At 39.0% G+C, this 20,532-nt stretch overlaps 1 protein-coding gene across 1 annotated transcript in view; it reads left to right on the top strand.

Moving 5' to 3' along the window:
- Window positions 1–334: 334 nt before the first annotated feature.
- The window catches only part of otog (otogelin), a 63,077-nt gene continuing 42,879 nt past the window's right edge, over window positions 335–20,532 (top strand). The window contains exons 1-18 of the mRNA XM_076887550.1: window positions 335–991; window positions 1,922–2,023; window positions 3,781–3,938; window positions 5,051–5,172; window positions 5,264–5,472; window positions 6,213–6,343; window positions 6,449–6,555; window positions 7,393–7,502; window positions 8,046–8,171; window positions 8,414–8,473; window positions 9,969–10,114; window positions 13,242–13,374; window positions 14,220–14,397; window positions 16,705–16,829; window positions 17,222–17,434; window positions 18,382–18,547; window positions 19,299–19,373; window positions 20,381–20,427. Coding sequence (XP_076743665.1) covers window positions 424–991; window positions 1,922–2,023; window positions 3,781–3,938; window positions 5,051–5,172; window positions 5,264–5,472; window positions 6,213–6,343; window positions 6,449–6,555; window positions 7,393–7,502; window positions 8,046–8,171; window positions 8,414–8,473; window positions 9,969–10,114; window positions 13,242–13,374; window positions 14,220–14,397; window positions 16,705–16,829; window positions 17,222–17,434; window positions 18,382–18,547; window positions 19,299–19,373; window positions 20,381–20,427 — 2,776 coding nt within the window. The 5' untranslated portion in view covers window positions 335–423. The remainder of the gene's footprint in view (window positions 992–1,921; window positions 2,024–3,780; window positions 3,939–5,050; window positions 5,173–5,263; window positions 5,473–6,212; window positions 6,344–6,448; window positions 6,556–7,392; window positions 7,503–8,045; window positions 8,172–8,413; window positions 8,474–9,968; window positions 10,115–13,241; window positions 13,375–14,219; window positions 14,398–16,704; window positions 16,830–17,221; window positions 17,435–18,381; window positions 18,548–19,298; window positions 19,374–20,380; window positions 20,428–20,532) is intronic.

The raw sequence follows: 20,532 nt of genomic DNA, 5'->3' as shown, positions 1-20,532 counted from the left end.
ACAGCTCCATCCAGTCAGTCACTAACCAAGAAAACACCATCTTATCAGTCACATGCCAGCCCAATACTAGCCACTCAAACACCAAGCGTGCCAGCATCAACTAGCCCATCACGAGGTAGAACAGAACAAACCAAACAAGTATCAAGCAGCACAGCAACAGCCAGTCTATCTCCAGCTGAGAAAGCGCTATTTAACCAATCACAAAACAGCCTGGAACCAGCTAGTGGATCATCATCCCGATCAGCATCAGCTGGCTCATCTCAAGGCAGTATAGCTCAAACCAGCCAACCACTAACAACCACACCAATATATAAAAAATCTCCATCCTCTGCGATAAAATCCAACAAATTGCCACGAAGCACAACATTATACAGCCAGTCAACAACTGTGACAAAAGAACTCAAGTCACAAAATGAACCATCAATGACTACAGTGATAGCACCTAGTCAGTCATCAGGCAGATCAACACCAACCAGCCAATCAACAAGCAGGACATCTTTAGCTAAAAAATCATCAAAAAAGATACTGGCTAACAAGTTAATCTGGCTAACCAGCACAACAAGTTCTAGCCAATCACCAAGCAGCACCACACCAGCCAAGAATTCTTCTTTTATTAATGCACCCACTAGGATCATATCTGATCAATTAAAAGGCACAGGTACAAAATCTAGCAAGACAACACAAAGCCAATTAAAAGCTGTCTCAGAATGGTCAAATCAGTCGCTAGACACTCCAGATGATCAGACCATGCTCACCTTAAATACTTCACAATACTTATCATACAGTTTACCGTCTAATAATCACTCAAGGTCAAATTCAGCACCATATGAACAATTTCTGACCAGCTCAGTAACATCAAATGAATCTGGTTCAGTGTTACTTGGAAAAACCAACAATGGAGCCATTTCAACAGACCAGCATCCAGTTAATACTTCACTGCTGACGAGGCAGGTGAAGGAAGCCCTGGGGTCATCGTTTCGTAGGATTCCAGGTAGGTTCACAAAGTTCTTATTAATGATTGAAGGATGAATGTACAAATGTTTGAGGGAGAACTTCAGTATAACAATTTCTCTTTATACCATTTTCCTCAAATGTGGTTCTAAAAACATTTTAGAAGTCTGTTAAAAAGGAGAAACCTGGTCAAATTCAGTGCACATGCCATTTTCTTGGTCATATTTGTGGTAAAGAAATAGTGAAAACAACCCCAAAAGTGTGTGTGTGTATATGCATCAGAGAGGAACTTGGCAGTTAATATCTTGCCCAATGATATTTGCCATGCAGGCTGGAGCAGCCAGAGATCGACCCACAAATCTTCCAGTCAGTAGATGACCTCCTCTACCTCCCTGGCTACAGCTTGTAATCGAAACCTAGTAATGTTGTGTACATTTGGAGCAACAAATGAGCCAAATGAGTACTTGTCCCCCACAGAATGAACATGAGGAAAGCAGCTTGACTAATTGGACCCCCTCCCATGGCTGATTCCTTTATGACTTTTACCTATGTTAATGTGGGACATGGCCCACTAGGCAGACAGCATGGAAGGCCATTGAGCAGATGGTTTTATTGGAGGATGAAAAACTATCATTTGGGGGATGGTGGTTCGTTCAGTGACTGGAACATTTGTTTGAGCCACACAACTCCACGTGAAAGCAGAGAGGCAGATGGTGACTTCCTTAAATATATACCTTGCAGACAAACACTTAAACTCAGTTGTAGTGGTTATTAGGATGGAAAATTAACCAGTGGTACACATAGCTTTTATGAGAAAGGAAAAACACTATTTCTATATTATTGTTCCTGATTAATAATAATAATTTTCATTATTAGAAATAATGAAAATTATTCATGGAGTCGTTCTTTCAGGTTTCCAGTCTGATGAGAAACAGTGTAATTGTTTGCTTGTCCTTTCGTTTTCTCTCAGGGGAGCCCTGTGCATTTCCTTGCCTGAACGGAGGACAATGTGTTGAGTCGGAGTCATGTGACTGCAGCTTGTATCAGGCTACTGGACACAGATGTCAGACAGGTAAACCCTGACAACACTCTTTTAAATTGGTAAGTGGACTGGTTCTTATATAGTGGATTTCTACTCTACTTCAATTCAATTCAGTTTCACTTCTATAAAGCCAAATCACAACAACAGTCACCTCAAAGTGCTTCATATTGTAAAGTAAAGCCCTTCAAAAAATACAGAAAACCTCCAACAATCAGGCAAACCCCCATGTGCAAGCACTTTGGTGACAGTGGTAAGAAAAAACTGTTTTAATAGGGAGAAACGTCTGGCAGAACCAGGCTCAGGGAGGGGCGGCCATCTGCCTTGATCGGATGGGGGTGATGGAAGGGAGACCAGACAAAAGAGATGTTGTGAAAGAGATCCAGAGATGATTATACTTTCGCACTCAAAGCACTTTACAGCCTTCAACATTCACCCATTCACATCCATTCATACAAGTACTTGTTTCTATGCTTTAAGTGCTTTCTATCTAACATTCACACACATGCAACGATCAACCAGCTTGTTAGTTGAATACAGTATCATAAAAGTGCAAAGGCCTATTATTACAGCATTAGAGGTCATTTAATGAAATTTGTAGAGCAGTTCAGGGAGGATGTTTAAGATGCTCTGAGCTATCCTGTACCAGAAATTTAAGTTACCGATCTGTTTCTCTTAAGTTCAACATATACACCCCCCTAAAAAAAAGAGAAATCAAGTCATTTTGTCTTCTACATCTTTTTAAAAATAATTTATAGTACACATTCACTCAGTTCAGAGAGATTTTTGAGTCGGAAACTCAAATGGAGGATAAAAGGAGTGGTAGAGAAGAATAGTGTCTACAGTAGACAAACAGTAACTGAATGTAATGTCCCTAAGAAAGGAAAAAATCAGCAGAGACCTGACACAGGACATCTCAGGCCTCCCTCAGGTCTCTGCTGTCCAGATGTCCACCTACTGTTGAAGCCTGATCAGAAATGGTCTCAGTGGTAGGGTGGCTGTCAGAAGCTGATCTTAATGAAGGGAAATGGATCAAAGGATGAGGTATGCCAAATCACACAAGAACTGGAGTGAAAAATAGTGTTAACAGGTCTGATGGAGTCAGAAGTCCAGATTTGACATTTTGGTTCAGCTCATTATCAGTATGTATGGAGAAGATCAGGAGAGAGGTGCAGCAGTGAGTGTCTACAGCAATCTGTAAAGTATAATGGAAGCTCTGTAATAGTTTGGGGTTTGGGAATCTTGTCAAAATTAATGGAATTATGAATAGAGAAAATTACTGTCAGATTTTGCTCTGCCATCCAATACTATCTGGAAGCTATTGATTCTGATTCACTGATTGTGAACAGCCTTTTTTTTCTGCATGCCATAAAAGACATTGGAGTGAAAACCTGGATAAAAAAACATACAGTGTAACGTGTCAGTCATGGATTGGCCTCCCCAATGTCTGCACCTCAATATTATTGAGGCAGCGTGGGATAATCTTGACAGAGAACATAACAAAATGCCTGCTTTTGCCTTATATAGTTTATTTCCGTGTATGTTTGTGCATCTTTCACTGCATTGCTTCACCTATCTCCCATTTTCCTAGCAAAGTATAAAAAGGAAAAGGGGTGACTCAGTACTTTTACACAGTACTGTACATTTAACAAGTGGACAAAAATACAACACTAATAAATACTAAAAGGTGCTAAATTGAAAAGCTTTGTTAGGGTGTTTTGTAGCATTTCTGTGTCTTAATGGCTAATTAAGTGATATGAAAAGAGAAATTTTCATGTTTATATTCCTAGTTCCAAATTCTGGCTTTGAGAGGGAGATGACATGCAGGACGTGGGGTCAGTACAACTTTGAGACCTTTGACGGCCTCTACTACTACCTCCCAGGCCGGTGCGCCTATACTTTACTGAGGGACTGTGAGGAAACCACCCAGGCCAGCATCGTTGTCCAGGTGAGTCGTCCACATGGACCTGGGCTGGGGTGAAATAAAACCTCCAGGTGAGCAGCTGCCCAGTAGTTTTCGGTTCAACGCCTGCCTCCAGTTTGGGGAAAATTTGGACTCTGTGGCCTCCTGCCCCAAAACACATTCTTTTTTTTCAGACTCAGCCTGAGGAAAAGATCTACTCTGAACATTAGTGAAAGCTACCTGGTTATTAGAGTCAATTACCATTAAATGCTGCAATTACCCACTATGCCTTGAAAGTATCTGCAACAGACTAGGACTTTGTTCCCCCGAACAGGCAACAGATACCTTATCTGTGTAGGGAAAAACCAACCTAAACAGGGGACATTAGAAGATCCAAATGTAGTTTGGATTAATTAAATAATGAAGTTCAGTAATGATAACATATGAAAACACAGTGCAGCAATCCTAACAGAGCATGTTACGAGGAGAGGAGATGACATTTTCCTTTGTAGCAGATAAAATGACGCACTCAAAAATGTTACAAAGTGGCAGGTGTGTGTGTTACTTTTAGGATCACGTTTCAGCTTTTTAAATACTTTTGCTTTTTAGAACTATTTGGTCCATTGGTTCTAAATGAATGTAAATGAAATGCGATTTCTATGTAATTTTTTAAAATAGCTGGATTCAGTTTCTTTTCTTTTTTCTTTTTTTTGTGCAAACAATACATTTGTTATGGACTATTTTCAGCACTGGATTTGAACGAAACCCCTAAAGGTTTGTGCATTTTGGTCCAAAACTTTTCCTTGTAAGTTCTATGTCGACCTATGTCGCAATGAAGGCTGATTCCTTGGATAGGTAGCTTAAATTCATTTACAAATATCTTGTATTGTTGAGGTAAATCTGACTTGAGGAGAGTCTTACTACTGTTTTACAACAAGCTAAGAATATATAACTTGGCTTGATTTTCATTCCCCGGACAGTTTCTAAAAAAGAATTAGACTAGAAAAAAAAATTAAATGTGCATTATAAGAATTCTGTGACAGGCCAAGAATAACATGAAAATTGTGACATTTTCAATGACACAGTTTTTATTTGTGCGCAGATCCGTAATGAACCCACACCTGTTTTAAATTAATGTCCCACCTCTCTGTTTGTAGGTCCACAACGACCCGGCCTGTACTTCAGACCCCTACACTTGCCAAAGATCTGTCAGCCTCTTCCTGCCATGGGAGGGAGAAGTCAGGCTACATGCCACCAATGTGACCTTCAAAGGCCAAAGGTTAGCTGCTTTCTCTCTGTATGTTTTATTTTACATCTCTTCAGGTAAGGTGGTGTTTATATGATACTGGAATCGCCCTGTTTGTGTTTAGTTTGCAGCTGCCTCATCACATCCACGACCTGCAGCTGGAGCAGATTTCACAGTACGTGCTAGTAACGCAGCAGCACGGCTTCACGCTGGCATGGGAGGGACGAAGCGGCTCTGTCTACATCAAGCTCAGTCCAGAGTTTGTGGGCAGAACTTGCGGCTTATGTGGTAACTTTAATGCCGACGTCCACGATGACCTGAAGATGAGCTATGGTGAGATCATTTTCAGTCTCATTGCTCATGTAGCATCTGCTTATGTCTCTTTCAGTTGTGTAAATCCACAAAGAGCAGCAGCTGATCTTAGGGTTTCTCACACCAGTTGAATTCCAATTTAACCCTTGAGTATACAAATTTTTCTCTTTAGGCGAGGAAGCAAAGCCACCCTCTACAATGCAGGCAACAGCAAATAGAGATAGATTTTTTTTAAAAAATCTCTTTGTTTTTATCTGCTTTTGTTCTTCATGACACATACAATACAAGTTGAGTACGTTCATTAGAATTATAAGAGATGAAGTCTGTATTCCTTTTTATTACAGTATTTATATGACATGAGTTTTAGTTAACTTGGCAAAAAATAGAAAAGGAGCTAGTTCTTTTTTAATACTTTTTTAATTTCAGAGTCTGTACTTTTTAATTTTTGCTTGAGTAAAGAAGTTATGTCCATGAAACAGATTATTGAAAAATTAAGTATCTGTACTTCTATTTAAGTGATGAATCTGTGTACTTTTGCCATCTCTGCTGAGCCATGACTGGTAAGCAGTGGTTATAAGTTTAACATTCAGCTAAAAAGTGAAAGGTCAAGGTTAAAACTGATGGTGATCCTTGAACCATGAAGTAGAAAAGACACGGCTCACTTTTTCTTTTAAAACACTCAACTGAACTCCAGATGTGAAGAAGTGTAAAGGAGGCAAAACTACTGACATAATTAAACAGACATGATATCTGTTTCTTAGGCGTGCTGACTCATGAAATTGAAATGTTTGGGAATAGCTGGGTAGAGACACATCCACATGAGGAAAGATGTCCTATGGTGCCTTCTGGCTTCCCTTCACCTTGTGCTACAGTCGAATCTCATGTTTTACTGGTAAGGTGTCAAATAAAACAGCAACTGCGAGATGAGTGAAATGAAACTGAGAAAATTACCTACTAGATGAGTAAAAAAGTGTTTTTATGTGTTTTGTGGTGACAGAAGGTGGAGGAGGTGTGTGCAATGCTGCTGGATCCACCATTTCAAAGCTGCCATGACTTTGTCAGTCCGCTGTCCTACATGGCCAGCTGCTCCAACGACCTCTGCATGTAAGAGCAACCGATTTAAGATCTAGTTGTTGGAAGGGTTTCATTTTGAGGAAAAATCTGAGTGTTGTCAAAATTATATGGTATGAACCATTAGTATCCATAGTTTATCCTTGCGAAATGTGTGGAATCTTTCTCCTACTTTAAAATTAGAAGAAACATTTATTTAGTTTCTGCTGATATTGTTCATGACAGCAGAGTCATGAACAATGACTCTGCTGTCATGAACAGCAGAGTCATTGTTCTGAATTACTGATACTAATTCTGAAGCAAATCAAAACATCATAAAAGTTTGACACATACGTAACATTATCTAAAAATTTGTAACATCCTGTACAGGTGGTTGGAGAGCCCTTTTTTGCACATATCCTTATGTACCCACATTTTAGTTTTTGCATTTCAATCCATGTCCTCAGACTGTGAGCACTTTGGTTACTTACTCGTTCAAAATGATCCCACTCTAAAAGACACTCAGTTGTGTCTTTCATGGCTCACGTCCATGATCCTGAACGTACCCCCCTCTGAGAGTAACATTAGCCATGGCAATCTGTTCCTACAACTAAAGAACTAAAGAAAGAATTTACTTTATGACAGGATTCACTTGGTCTGAAATCATCACTGTCATGACTGACGTAGCTACACTACAATTTTCCAACTATAAGCATAAAACTATATAGCTTTATTTATTAATTTTGTATGCTAGTTGGAAACTGGTGAGAGCAGCTGGTGAGTAGTTATTTATTTGAGCTGCACAGTCTCATTTCAGCATAACTGGCTCTGTAGCTACACCTCTCCTGGCTCTTCTCAAAGAGTTCCTTTTTGTTTTTTACCCTGTTGAAGGTCGGATCCCAATGGTGATGTGGTATGCCAGGTGTTCACCGAGTACGCCCGGGCATGCGCCCATGCTGACCACCCACTGCATGAGTGGAGGCAGCACATTCCTCAGTGTGGTACGTTTTTCCAGGTGTTTTAAAATGTGTGCCAGGACGAACAGAAGAAAAATGATACATTTAGTTTTACTTGTAGCTGAAATTGTTCTATTTTTTATTTCAGATGATAAATGATATATTTACAAGGTTAAAAAAAATAAAGTCAAGTCCAAAAACATGATTTATAAAGATTTATAAAAAAGGGATTTACCTGAACATAGTAGATAAAACAAAATATGAATGTGGAATAATTTACAGGCACAGATGCTGGGTTAAAATAATTTATACTAGTAGAATAGTTATAAAGGGCTATCTAATGTAAAATAATTAAGAATATTTAAGTGTGGAAGTTAACTGGAGGGCAGGTTATTAACAGGCTAATGAACACCAGCTAGCTAGAAAAGGTGCTAATTGAGCACATTTGTTTATGTTTTGCAGACGTGTCAGGTTCAAATTTCAGTTTATAACCTGTATTTCAGTGATCATGGCAGCAAGAGTAATTGGGCTTTACAGAAGCAAACTTAAAGCTTTGACGTATGTGTTGTGTTTTGTTTCTGTGACCAGTGAAGCGGTGTTCTCTAGGACTGCAGCACAGGGAATGTATCAGCTGCTGTCCGGAGTCCTGCAACCTGGAGCGAACGTGTATTGACAGTAAGCTCACCTGCCTGGATGGATGCTATTGTCCCGATGGTGAGTGTCTGTTGAGATTCTGCTTCTTATGTTCCTATTCAAAATAGTTCCTTATCTTTATAGTTTGTCTTGTGTAATGACCTTAACATAAATCTCATAATAATAAAAAATACTGTTATTATATTGCCTATACTTTACTTTTAACACATTATTTGCATTTTCTGTCTTATCAGTCTTATGATTTTTTTTTCATCCCCAGATGATCTGAAGTCTGAATCTGAATCTCTAATCTTTGTCCCCAGGTCTAATATATGAGGATGGAGGCTGTGTAATGCCTTCTGACTGTCCCTGTGAGTACCACGGTATGTTTTATCCATCTGGTCAGACGCTGCAGGAGGAATGCAACACCTGGTGAGCAGTGGTAACACTTCTGTTACCTTGTATGCCATCATAAATATCTGGATGAAGAGACTTAAACGTCTTTGGTTTGTCTGTTTAAATACTCTTCATCCCATAAAAAGCTAGGGAACAGTGAGGCGTGTTTTATTTTTACAGTTTTTTAATAACATCTCTGGCAACACTTCATAACGTGACAGCTTTGATTTTCCTTGTGTAATAAAAAATTGCAGTATTGTGTATTAAAGACAAGATATTATCCTACGCTCCCCATACAGTCCTTTTAATCTTCTCAGATCTGACCACCTGAGTGCAGTGAGTCCAATTTCTTTCAGTGATCCTGCTGATTAGCTCAGCCTTTCATGTTCCCAGAGCCACCTGTGGACGTCTCTGCTTTCTGTTTCAGTGCATGCGTGGGTGGAGTGTGGAACTGCACTGACTACAGCTGCCCAGGTTTGTCCCTTTCCCCTGTGGGAAATGTTTATTGATATACTCGACTAGTAAATTTTTCAACAAGATTCAGTGAATTTGATTTCAGACTTAAATACTTTCAGTCTATACAATGATTCCATGAAAGTGTTTGATGGGGACTGTGAGAGTTAGGTTGGAGAATCATTCCCAAACAGACTTGAGGCTGTCATACATGCCAAAGTGGCTTAAACCAAGTACAAAAGTCTAAAGAAATAAATTTTAAATGGATAATTTTAGTAATTAGTGAGTGATTTTAGTCACTTTAGTGCATTTACAAAACACTTCTGGCTTTGATGGTTCATTGTTAAGTAATGTGCGAAAACTATTTTTGAGAAGAGAGAATAGACAGTGTACTAAGGGAAGAGAAGAGTTTATTGGTAAGGTACTATAAAACACCTGCCCCTGTTGGACAGTGAAAAGAAAGTTGGAATATATGCTTATTTTTGAAAAAGAAAGATGACTAAGGCAAAAGTTCTAATAGAAGGACAGATTTTGCCTTGTTAGAAATGGGGAAAAAAAGCATGGACTCATGGAATCAAGAGGAACAATAATTCTTGACATTTTCAGAATGGTAGCAAGTTATTAAAGGTTGAACTTGTTGATTTTAAGAGACACAAATTAAAGAAATATGCAGAAGAATGCTGTGGTAGAATGGAAGAAAAAAAATCTTTATACTTAAGGGGGAAATAAAGTTTGTGGTTCGTGTGCATAGAAAAACCAAGCTTCCTTGTAAAAACCAAGTGCAAAGCAGTTATATTAGATATGGAACAAAGCAAGGCTGGAGAAAGCTCACAATAATAGCTGTGGACCAAAAACAGACGAGGTGTGATATTTACACAGAGAGAAAAACATAAACTGTCAATTGATTACCATGTACAGGACTGTTTATTTATTGCTATAGTAGTGCTATGGAACGGGATACATTTGCATTAACTTTTGTTTGAAGTACACACACGGACACTCGCAGTAAATGTACCACTCTGTCTGCAGGCGAGTGCTCGGTGACAGGCGACATGTATTTTCAGTCCTTTGATGGACGGATCTATACTTTTCCTGCAACATGCCAGTATGTCCTCGCCAAGAGTCGCAATTCAGCAAAGTTTACAGTAACCATCCAGAACACCGCCTGTGGAGCTGTGAGTTACACATCATCTGCTTGCTTGTTCTGACATGATTGTTACATTTTCCTACCTATTTGACAGACTGCACAACTCCCCCACTTTACCTACTGCAATCAGAACTATTCACTTGCTCGGCTTACAAATACGTGCAATTTGTCTTTCATGTAGATCATAATACTCCCCTCAGTCCAGGTCATTTTTGTTTTAGAGCCTTGCTATAACTGCTCTGGCCGATAATGATCATGAAGAAAAACCTACAAAAGACTGAGAGCTTCGTCTCTTTCCCCCTCATCTCTGAGCCTTCAGTTTCCCGGCAGACTTTTGAGCTGCTGAGCAGACAGGTGATGGGAGATATGAGATGTCCCACTTGTCAGAGCCAAGGCCCGAGACCTCTAACAGCCAACTAAACAGGATTACCTTATCTAGCCTGACTGACAGAGCTGCGGACAGCTTTGTAGTGAAGTGGGCACTGGAAGGGTGGGGGGCTTGGACAGAGAGGAGGTTATGCAAAAACAGGAGGTGAATGATGGGAAGAGTAGGAGGGATGATAAAACCTTTTGGTTACGGGGCTTTGCCATTCATGAAAGAGATGATTCATAGCAGCAGGTTGTTTATTGTCTCACTCAGACTTCCTTACTTTTGAAATAAAAGTGAGCCAGAGTAACTTGGGTGATTTTGTGAATTAGTGATGGCCTTGAGCATTTATATTTTATAGCTCCATTAAGTTTTATAGTCAAACTGTACAATCTGCTGATACATTATAATAAATAAGACTTTTCTGTTTTAACAAGGCTTGGCCCAAGGAGTGGAATATCTGTCAGTGGGTATTGTTAGATGTCAACTGCTATAACCATTGTCACCAGTTATGCCTGGTATTTATGTGATTGTTTTGCATAATTGTGCATTGAAAGTTCCTAAAACACTTGAATTGTCCTGTCACATAAAATTAAAATGACTTCATTATAGCTATAAGAAACATTTTGACATTAACAATGGACTGCATAGTCACCTGTATGTCTGAAAGATTGATTGATTGAAATTCTTTAAGCTTACTTGGTTTCATGTGTGTGTTTTTGCTGGTCTGATTCACTGCCACTGTTCTCACAGTGCTGTTTAGGAGAGGAGTTGCAAAAGTTGCAGCGGGGCTGAAAGAAACCACCAGTTGCTAGTTTCATCAGCTTAGAGGGTCATTATATTATGTCAGTGCTGTATTTACAGCCTTGTTTCCGCTGCCCTTAAGAAACAACAAAAATCTATTATTGTAGGTTTATTGGCACCAGTGTTGAGTGATGGAACCAGACAGAACAGGCAACATAGTCGCCAGTTTAAAACTCACATACCAAACCATTCATTCCAGCCTTCTTAAAACCCTGTTGATAAAGAAATACAGTGTCTTCATTTATTTCAGCAGATCAGCACAGTGAGTTGCAGAGCATGTTCCATGTGCCTGTGATTATTTATTTCCATATATACCATATAGACTGTTCGCTACTATTGTCACCTGATTCTATTATTAGCCACTTTTTATTATCTGATAAGCTTTTAAACTCTGGATCTATTACTAAAGTTGAGCCTTAATGTTTTTGTTAAATGAGTATGCAGTAGCCTGCTACCAGTGTTGGTCAAGTTACTTGAAAAAAGTAATCAGTAACTAATTACTGATTACGTCCTCAAAAAAGTAATCCCGTTACTTTACTGATTACTTATTTTCAAAAGTAATTAATTACTTAGTTACTTAGTTACTTTTTAAAAACACAATTTACAACCTGAAGAGGTGATAAAGCGATAGATCTTTCAGCCCAATTCTACTTTTTCTACATAATCCATCATACAAAATGTAATCAAATGGAAAAGTCTCTTTTTTTTAAACTTGTTTTATCAGTTTTAATCTTTTAACTTTATGCATCAAGCAAAAATTTAATTATATGCAACATTCTCTGACTTGAATAAATTAGTTTAACATTTAAACCTATTTTCTACACATTCCAGCACATAAAATAAAATATTTTTTGTGTTTACACTCACTCTTTCAAATAGATGCAAGTAAAACACAGCAGAAAATAAATAAAGTCAAAGACTCAGTGGTCCTGCTGTATTGCTCTATTTTCACCTGTAAAGCAGGACTGCGGTAGGCGGAGGTTTACCCTGGTGCAGGTGTGCTGCGGTCAGTTGAAGAATCCGCGAGTTTCTCTGTGAGTTTCCCATTACGTCATAGGGCACTCGGTGCTTGCTTGGAAGTTTAGGGTTTTTTTTCGCTGTAAAAAGAAGTTTTCTTCCCACGCACGATGGACGCTAATGTTTTTGTCACTTTTTATGGAATCAAACTCAAAGTAAGGTCAGTGCTTCCACGCTTTAAACGCTGCACGCTCATACTCTCTCCCACAATCGATATGTGATCCATTGTTGATCTGCATACAGCTGTTGTCTCTAACGGCGCACTCGCTTACGTCACTGTCCTGAGACATTCTCGCAAAAAATCATGGTTTTAGTAACGCAGTAACGCAGCGTTCCCACGGGAAAGTAACGGTAATCTAATTACCGGTTTTGCAATAGTAATCCCTTACTTTACTCGTAACGCCCATCTCTGCCTGCTACATATGTAGCTTTTCATAGAAAATAAAAGGAAATATGCATACTGGTAAATGGTAAATAATAAGAACAAAAGCAGGTCTCTTGCATCTCCATTTTCTTTCCTGCATGCAACAAAAGCGTGATAAAGTGTGATTGATCAACAAAAAAAATAGCGATTACCAATATCCCTTCCTTCAGAATTTGCATGTCCATATGCAGAGATTTGTTTCTACAGATTAAACTACCAGTAATGGTGGAAATTTTCCATCTAACATCATTGTAGGGTGGGTTATGCATAGTACACTCTGTAGGGGCTACGGTGCGACTTCAGACTTTTCCTTAGGTTGAAATCAGAATATTATTTTCCATTTTTATAGATTTGGGTATTTATTCCATCACTACACACCAGCAACCTGTCTAACAGACTAAAGCCCTCTCTCTTTATTATATTTCCCTCATTTTTTCAGGAAGAGTGCTTTATTTGAGTGTGTTTCTTCCCATTATTTCATTCTGCTTAACTGTTTGGGAAACTGTCTGAACGCTTTATCAGACCATCTCGTCTCATTTGCAGAATCTGGATGGGGCCTGCATACAGTCAGTTAACCTGGTAATTGATGAAGATCCAAGAACAGAAATTACTCTGAGTCACATTGGAGAGGTCTTCATTGCTGGACAGTACCGCATCTCCCTGCCCTATTCTGATGGTAACCTCCTCATCTTTTATCACCTTCCAGCATTGTTCTCATCCAGGGCCCGACTTTATTCAGCACTCTGTGGGTTATGGCAGGGACAGATTGAATGACAGCTGTGCTATTGAATGAAAATTTTTCACAATACTTTACTGGGTTAGCTCCTACATTGTGTTGCACAAAATGTCTTTCCTCTGAGCATTACTCATTTTACATGAGTAATGCTCAGACCAAGTCAACAGGCTTTTGTGTGCTTTATCTGACAGCGTCTGAGAGTGATCTGATATTTTGAACCTGAATGAATAAAAACACTAATAGCTATTGCTCTTTATGTTCTGTTACAGATTTTCCATTCCTTCATTTTATACAACTGTACTTATACACATAAAGAAGAAAAGGAAACAAGTTCCAAATAAAATTCCACAAACAGCTTTAACTGAAATGGCTGTTTTATTATGAATGACATACTTTTGGGATATAGGCTGTTGTACAGTCTACACTGGCACCTACCTAAAAGCTGGATTCCACTAAAATATGTGTTTGGATATGAGTGATATAAATTTCATCGTCATTCTTACTCAATTATGCTTTATTTATTAAAGATTCCGCTATAGAGTTTGTAACTACCATTAATTAATCAATTAATTAATTAGTATTGGTGCACAAGTGCTGCTGATGCCCCGTCTATAGTGATAATTTGCAAAGTGATGTAAAAGTGTACCAGGAACAAAGCAAGGAAGATGAAGATTTGTACACTGGTAGCTTGATCCATAGTTTGGGGAAAAATTATAAAGTAAAAGAACAAGCTTTGCACACCACCAGCTTTGAGCTAAATAATGTCCTATATATATCTCCTGCAGACCTCTTCCACATCCAGGAGCTATCATCAATGTTTGTCCAGGTGAGGACGGCGTTCGGCCTGCGTCTGCAGTACAGCTGGAAGGAGTTTCGCCTTTACCTGCAGGCGGATGAGCTGTGGAAGGATGATACAGTGGGGCTGTGCGGCACCTTCAATGGCAACATTCAAGACGACTTCCTGTAAGTGTGTGCTGGCTGACCTTTGATCCCTCTTGCGCTCTTGGTTAACCCCTCCTCCAATAATACAGAGAGAGTGCATGCTCTTGTTTCAGAGGCAAATAGGGAGGTGATGGTGAAGTGCTCTCCCTCTCACACTTACTCTCTCTGTAATGCACACTGGTCGGCGGCTCAGCATCAAAAGCCCAGCTCTATGATCAGCTCTTTTAGGGGGACTAGATGAGCGCCCAACTGGACACGCCACTTCAACAAGGAATTTACTGTTAGCGGAATAGGAGCTCCACTGTACCGTATCGTAATGGCTGACTATAAAGGGCGGATGTTGTCTAACAGCTGTAAATGGATATACATCACAGTTACTGACTGAAGTGCCCGTATGCTGCTAAGGAGTCACTTTTCCTGAAGCACTACTAAAAGACTGTAGTTAAAGTGATGACTTGCACAATTTTAACCTTTTGTTTTGTTTTTGCTTTGCTTTGCAGCTGCAGTCATTTCAGACACTTAGTTGCATAGTTAGTGGCAAAAAAAGAAGAGGAGTAAGTCAGAAAGAACTGCAGGCAGCTATTCTACTTCAAAGAGAATTGGGTGAAACCCATCTGATTAATAGTGGCTTGGGCGGAGGTGGGACTCCCGTGTCAGTCGCTTCTAGCTTGCTATTGTACTCATATCAGTTCCAGGTCCAGCATGTTTCAGAGAAGGATCAAAGAAGTACAAGTAAAATGTGTATTTAATACTGCACATATTTTCTTTAAAAGTTTAAAAAATGCAGTTCACTTCAAATAAATGCCTTTAAATTCAGTTTTATGTATGCAACTTCAAATCACACCAACAGTTTTAAAGAGCTTTAAGGGAAAGACCTGACGAAAGAAAGAAAGAAAGAAAGAAAGAAAGAAAGAAAGAAAGAAGAAAAATCTCAAACAATCAAAGAACCCTCTATGAGCAAGCACTTGAGAACAGTGGGAAGGAAAAACTCCCTTTGAACAGGAAGAAACCACCACCAGAACCAGGTTCAGGGAGGGGCAACCATCTGCTACAACCTGCTGGGGTGAGGGGAGGGAGCCCGAGATGAACTAAAGTGGTGTATAAACATAGCGAGTGAATGAAGGAGAACAGAACCTCTCAGTATATCATGGGAAGCCCCCTATTGCAGTGTAATTAAGGGAGGGTTCAGGGTTACGTGATCCAGCACTAACTATGTGCTTTATCAAAAAGGAACGTTTAAAGCCTAATCTTGACAGTAGAGATAGCGTCTGTCTTCTGAATTCAAATGGGAGCTGCAGAAGAGGGGCCTAAAAGCTGAAGGCTCTTCCTCCCGTTCTACTTTTAAATACCTGACGAACCACAAGTAAACCAGCAGTCTGAGAGCAAAGTGCTCTGTTGGGAAGATACAGTGTAATTGGGTCTTTAAGGTAAGATGGGTCCTGATTATTCAAGACCTTGTATGTGAGGAGCAGGATTTTTTAATTTGATTCTGGGTTTAACGGGGAACCAATGAAACATGCTCTCTGTTTGCAGACCCTGTCAGTACTCTCACTGCAGCATGTTGGGTTAACTAAAGGCTTTCAGTGAGTGTTTAGGACAACCTGATAAATAATTGCAGTAATGCAGCCTACAAGCAATAAATGCATAACCAACTTTTTCAGCATCACTGAGACGGGATGATTCTAATTCAAGAGATAAATGCAAGAAGGCAGTCCTACATATTTGGTTAATATGCACATATCCTGGTCAAAAACAACTCCAGTGTTACTGAAGGTCAATGTAATGCCACCTAGATTCAGTAAGTCAGTAAGACACCATGTTTGTAAGATTTTTAGGACTGATTACAATAATATATAATCTCCTGCCATGCTCAGTGACCCCTGTTTCAATCCATGGGGTCGATGTGGATGTCACAGTGCACACTCTTGATGTCACATCCTCTACAGAGAAAAGTCAGTATAATAAGAGGGGCACCTCAATGTCAACTACACACATTTAATTTTGTGTAACATTCAGTAATATTTATAATTATAGCTATTTTGTTATATTTTATAACTTGTAATATATTGTAATATTTAATTTAATTTAGTTGGTTACTGTTCTTACTGTCTTTGAGCAACTGTGACCACATAATTTGCTCTGGGATTAATAATTATTCTGATTCTGATATTATCAGAATGTTATTTTGTGAACACAACAACACTTGTAACCACAAAAATCAAAAGGCAACTCTTCATTCACACGATAGCACTGGACTCACTTTATAAAAATGACTTTTTTTCTATCTGTGTGCTGTCATACTGATTCCTTGCTTTGGTTTTGGTTCAGATCTCCATCAGGTATGATAGAAAGCACTCCTCAGCTCTTTGGAAATGCCTGGAAAGTTTCGTCTGCGTGTTTGTCCAGCCTGAGTACGCCTCAGCTTGATCCCTGTGATACACACCAGCAGGCTGGTCAGTTTCTCTTCCTCCTTTTTTCTGTTTCAGTAGAGAAAAATAACATATTTACTCAGTCGTATAACATTTATTATGTTAAACTGCGTAAGTGGTGCTTTATAAAATAAAACATATGTATTATTATAAAACGTTTGGACATTTTGATGTTGATATCACAGTAAAAATGTATCCCAAGCTCTGTTTAAGGTGTAAATCAGTTTAGTTTCTACTTTTATTCTTATATTTTTACACACATATTTATCTGTATTATCCAGTGAATTTACAATGATTATGACATAAATGAACAACTTTAAAAATATTTTATTTAGGGTTTGTATTTGATTCATGACATCAGAATCACAGAGAGCAAGACTTGTTTACTTGAATTATTTCTAAACTATTTTTAACAGTGACCTATGCTTCAGAAATGTGTGATGTGCTGAATCAGGATCTGTTTGCTGCCTGTCATGAGTACCTCAGTCCAACACCCTTCCATCAGCAGTGTCGCTCCGATACCTGTAAGTGTGGGACGCCTTGCCTCTGCTCGTCGCTGGCCCACTATGCTCGCCACTGCCGTCGATTCTCCGTCATCATTGACTTTCGATCACAGATATCTGACTGTGGTGAGTCACATTCACGCCAAACATATTTTGTCCAAGAATGTACCTGCTGCTACAGAGATGTCAAAATTAGCAATTATTTCTGACATATTTTTTGTTTTCATGTCTAATATCAAATCCAAATATTTCTCCCAACTCACCGTTCAAGGTCACAGATGATTTTCAAATTTCAGCTTGGAGGACATTTTAATATTTCAATATATATGTCAGTATGTCATATGAGTTATTGGCAAGACTGTTCATGGAAGTTTAATCTTTTAGGGAATGACATGGAAAAAAAAATCAGTTTAGATCAAACAGTATCAGTGCCAGCTTAGGAGTAATTTTGGAAAATTTTCCTACCAAAAACTTTCCCAAAGAAGGTATGGGATGTCTTGAAAGGTGAAACTACACTCAAAGTGGTCACCCACAGGTTTAGGGTAATCACGGGGCAACCACAGGAGTTTGTCATCCTATTTTTATTCCAGTGTGAGTCATTAAGTTAGAACGTGAGTGCATTTTAATGAGATCCACAACAAACATCATTCTTTGTTTAAATACTGGAGCACACTAATGACATGTGCCTGACTGGTTTTATGGATGACAACAGATATCAGGTCTATTTCTTGAACGTTACTCAGTGGATGAACTGATGTCACGAATCTGAAATGATTCTGCACTGTCCATTCAGCTTGCCTTTATTGGCTCTCTCGCATGTCACACACTTTAGAGATGACTGGACAAACTAAAGTTTTAAATGATGAATTAACAGACGTATGTCTTTTTTCCCCTGGAGGGGAAAAAAGTCATACACAAACCATCATTCTGCTCCAATCAGTAGCTCTACACTTTGTTGTTAAATTTGATAACTTGATGAAGAATACAGTGACGCCATCATCAAGTTAATTCCCATTAAAAGGCCAAACTGACTGTGAGTCTGAGTCTTTGCTGAACTCTGTCTTGCCCTGCAGCTGTCACCTGTCCTGCCAACATGCAGTACGGCACCTGTGTGTCCTCCTGCCAGCGCCGTTGCTCCTCCCTCTCTGTCCCGCAGCACTGTGGGGAGGAGTGTGAGGAAGGTTGCGTCTGTCCTCTGGGTTCCTTCTACAATCACCGAACACACACCTGTGTGCACAGGTAAGGACGAGGAAGTGATATTCGTAGGTAGAAGTATGTAAAGGCAAAAAAATGATGAAATATTTATATGATGAAGCAGGTGGGACTTAATACCCAGAGCAGCTTCAGTACTACCTGCTGTGCTGATGTGGAGGGTGGTGAAGCTGGAGTGACTCCACCAAACCAATCCACTCAAAGTGATATTTGTATCTGCTTTGAAGTTTAGGTCAGCTTCTAAGTAGAAAACCTGGTATCTTTGCTGCAGACATTGTAGACCCAGAGGACCTCGGTAATTGTGCTCTCCTTTTTAGCTTGCTCTGCCCTAGAAGACATGCAGCTTAATTCCTCTTAAATGTCCCAGGTTTTTACATCCTAGTGCAGCGCCATGCCTTACTTACCATGTGATAGAGTTACATCAAGGAATTCATCGTGAAACCCCCCTTTCATTCCCACTCGGGCTGGGGACGACAGATATCTGATAACCAGTGAGAAAGAATTTGTAGTACAGAAGCTGATGTGTGGCACTGGCCTATATGTTACAAAGGCTTTTAGCCTTAGCTAAACATAAATTACCACAATGTATATTATATAAATCATACAATACTGTATTTTTTTCAAGTAAGACTGGTCTATTTTGCTCCCCTCCACTTCTCCTTAATTAACATTGGTAAGGAAAAAAATTAAGCAGTGAATGTATATTTATGGGGGGAACCAAAGTCGGTCCATTTAGGTTTGTCACAAGTTCAAGTCAGGTTGTCTCTTTTTTTTCCAGGAGCGAGTGCCCCTGCAGTTTCCTCGGAGCAGATTATGAACCAGGAGATGTGATCATGACTTCAGCAGGCGTTCAGTAAGCTCCTCCCCTTCATTTCTACCTTCAGTCTAGACTTATGAGTGTCAGGCTTTATTTTTGTAAATAAATTCTGTAACAATGAACTGTGACATTACTGATATTACATGAGGCAGTTTAGTTAGCAGTTAGAGAAAGCACAGAAAACACTGGGAACTGCCTTTAATTTAGTCAGTTAAAATAATGCAGTACTGAGGAGCAGAATTTACTTTCAGAACAAAGGAGTCTAAAGTTTCTGGTTTGCTGTGGTTCAGATTTCCTAATTTTTTCTCAATAAAAAGCTCTACCTCCTGTCAGTCACGACCACGTAAAAGGAAAATCTGTGTAAGAAAAGTTTATATTTTTCTAGAGATATTCTTTTCAATCAAGTGTTTCAAGTCAAATGTTTGAATGAACAAAAGACTCCAGAAAATTAAAAAATTTTCAAAATAGAAAAAAATTGCTTTGTTTAATTCAAATTGTTACTTTAAGTTAGGCCAAGAGCTTATTAGGTTCTTCCCTGCATATTAAAAATATTACGTTTTAGAGTTCCACAAAAAACAAAAAACAAAACAGGAACATTTCTTTCCTGTTGGAGATGATGTTGGATTTCTTGCAAGTTCTGTCCAGAGATCCAACATCAGAAGACTTCTGTCAAGTAATGTAACACAGGCTGTTTGTTTAAATTGTATAGGGACCAGCTGTAATCAGCAACCTTTTTGGTGAAACAATACAATGTGTGGAAGAAAGCTAATATAATTTCCACCTTGAGAAAGACTGAATCACCTGGGGAGTATAAATCTGTTCTTTAAATTTCTAATTTGGTGAAACTCATATTAGGGAAATTACCAAAAATGAGCAAAGTCAATGTAAGAGGACAAATAACAGAAACTACATACATTGCAGTATATTGACATTATCACCAAAGTACCAAACCTCTGTATTTAATTTTAAATATGTGAAAATTCTATGAATTTTCTCCAGTTGCCATCATTAAGGTGAGTAATGTCTCTCTGTGCCTCCTGCAGGCTCTGTCTGAATGGTAGACTGGTGTCCCAAACACAAACAGGCACAGGTGAGTCCATTTGATTTTGTTAATCTGATCTTTTTTTTTAATCTTAAGGCAAAAACAAGAATTGAATAATAGAAGTTGAAGAGGAGTTTAGAGCTCAGAGTTCAG

This window comes from Maylandia zebra, linkage group LG1 (genome assembly GCF_041146795.1).
Source record: "Maylandia zebra isolate NMK-2024a linkage group LG1, Mzebra_GT3a, whole genome shotgun sequence".
Lineage (NCBI taxonomy): Eukaryota > Metazoa > Chordata > Actinopteri > Cichliformes > Cichlidae > Maylandia > Maylandia zebra.
This window is presented reverse-complemented; position numbering and strand designations above follow the sequence as displayed.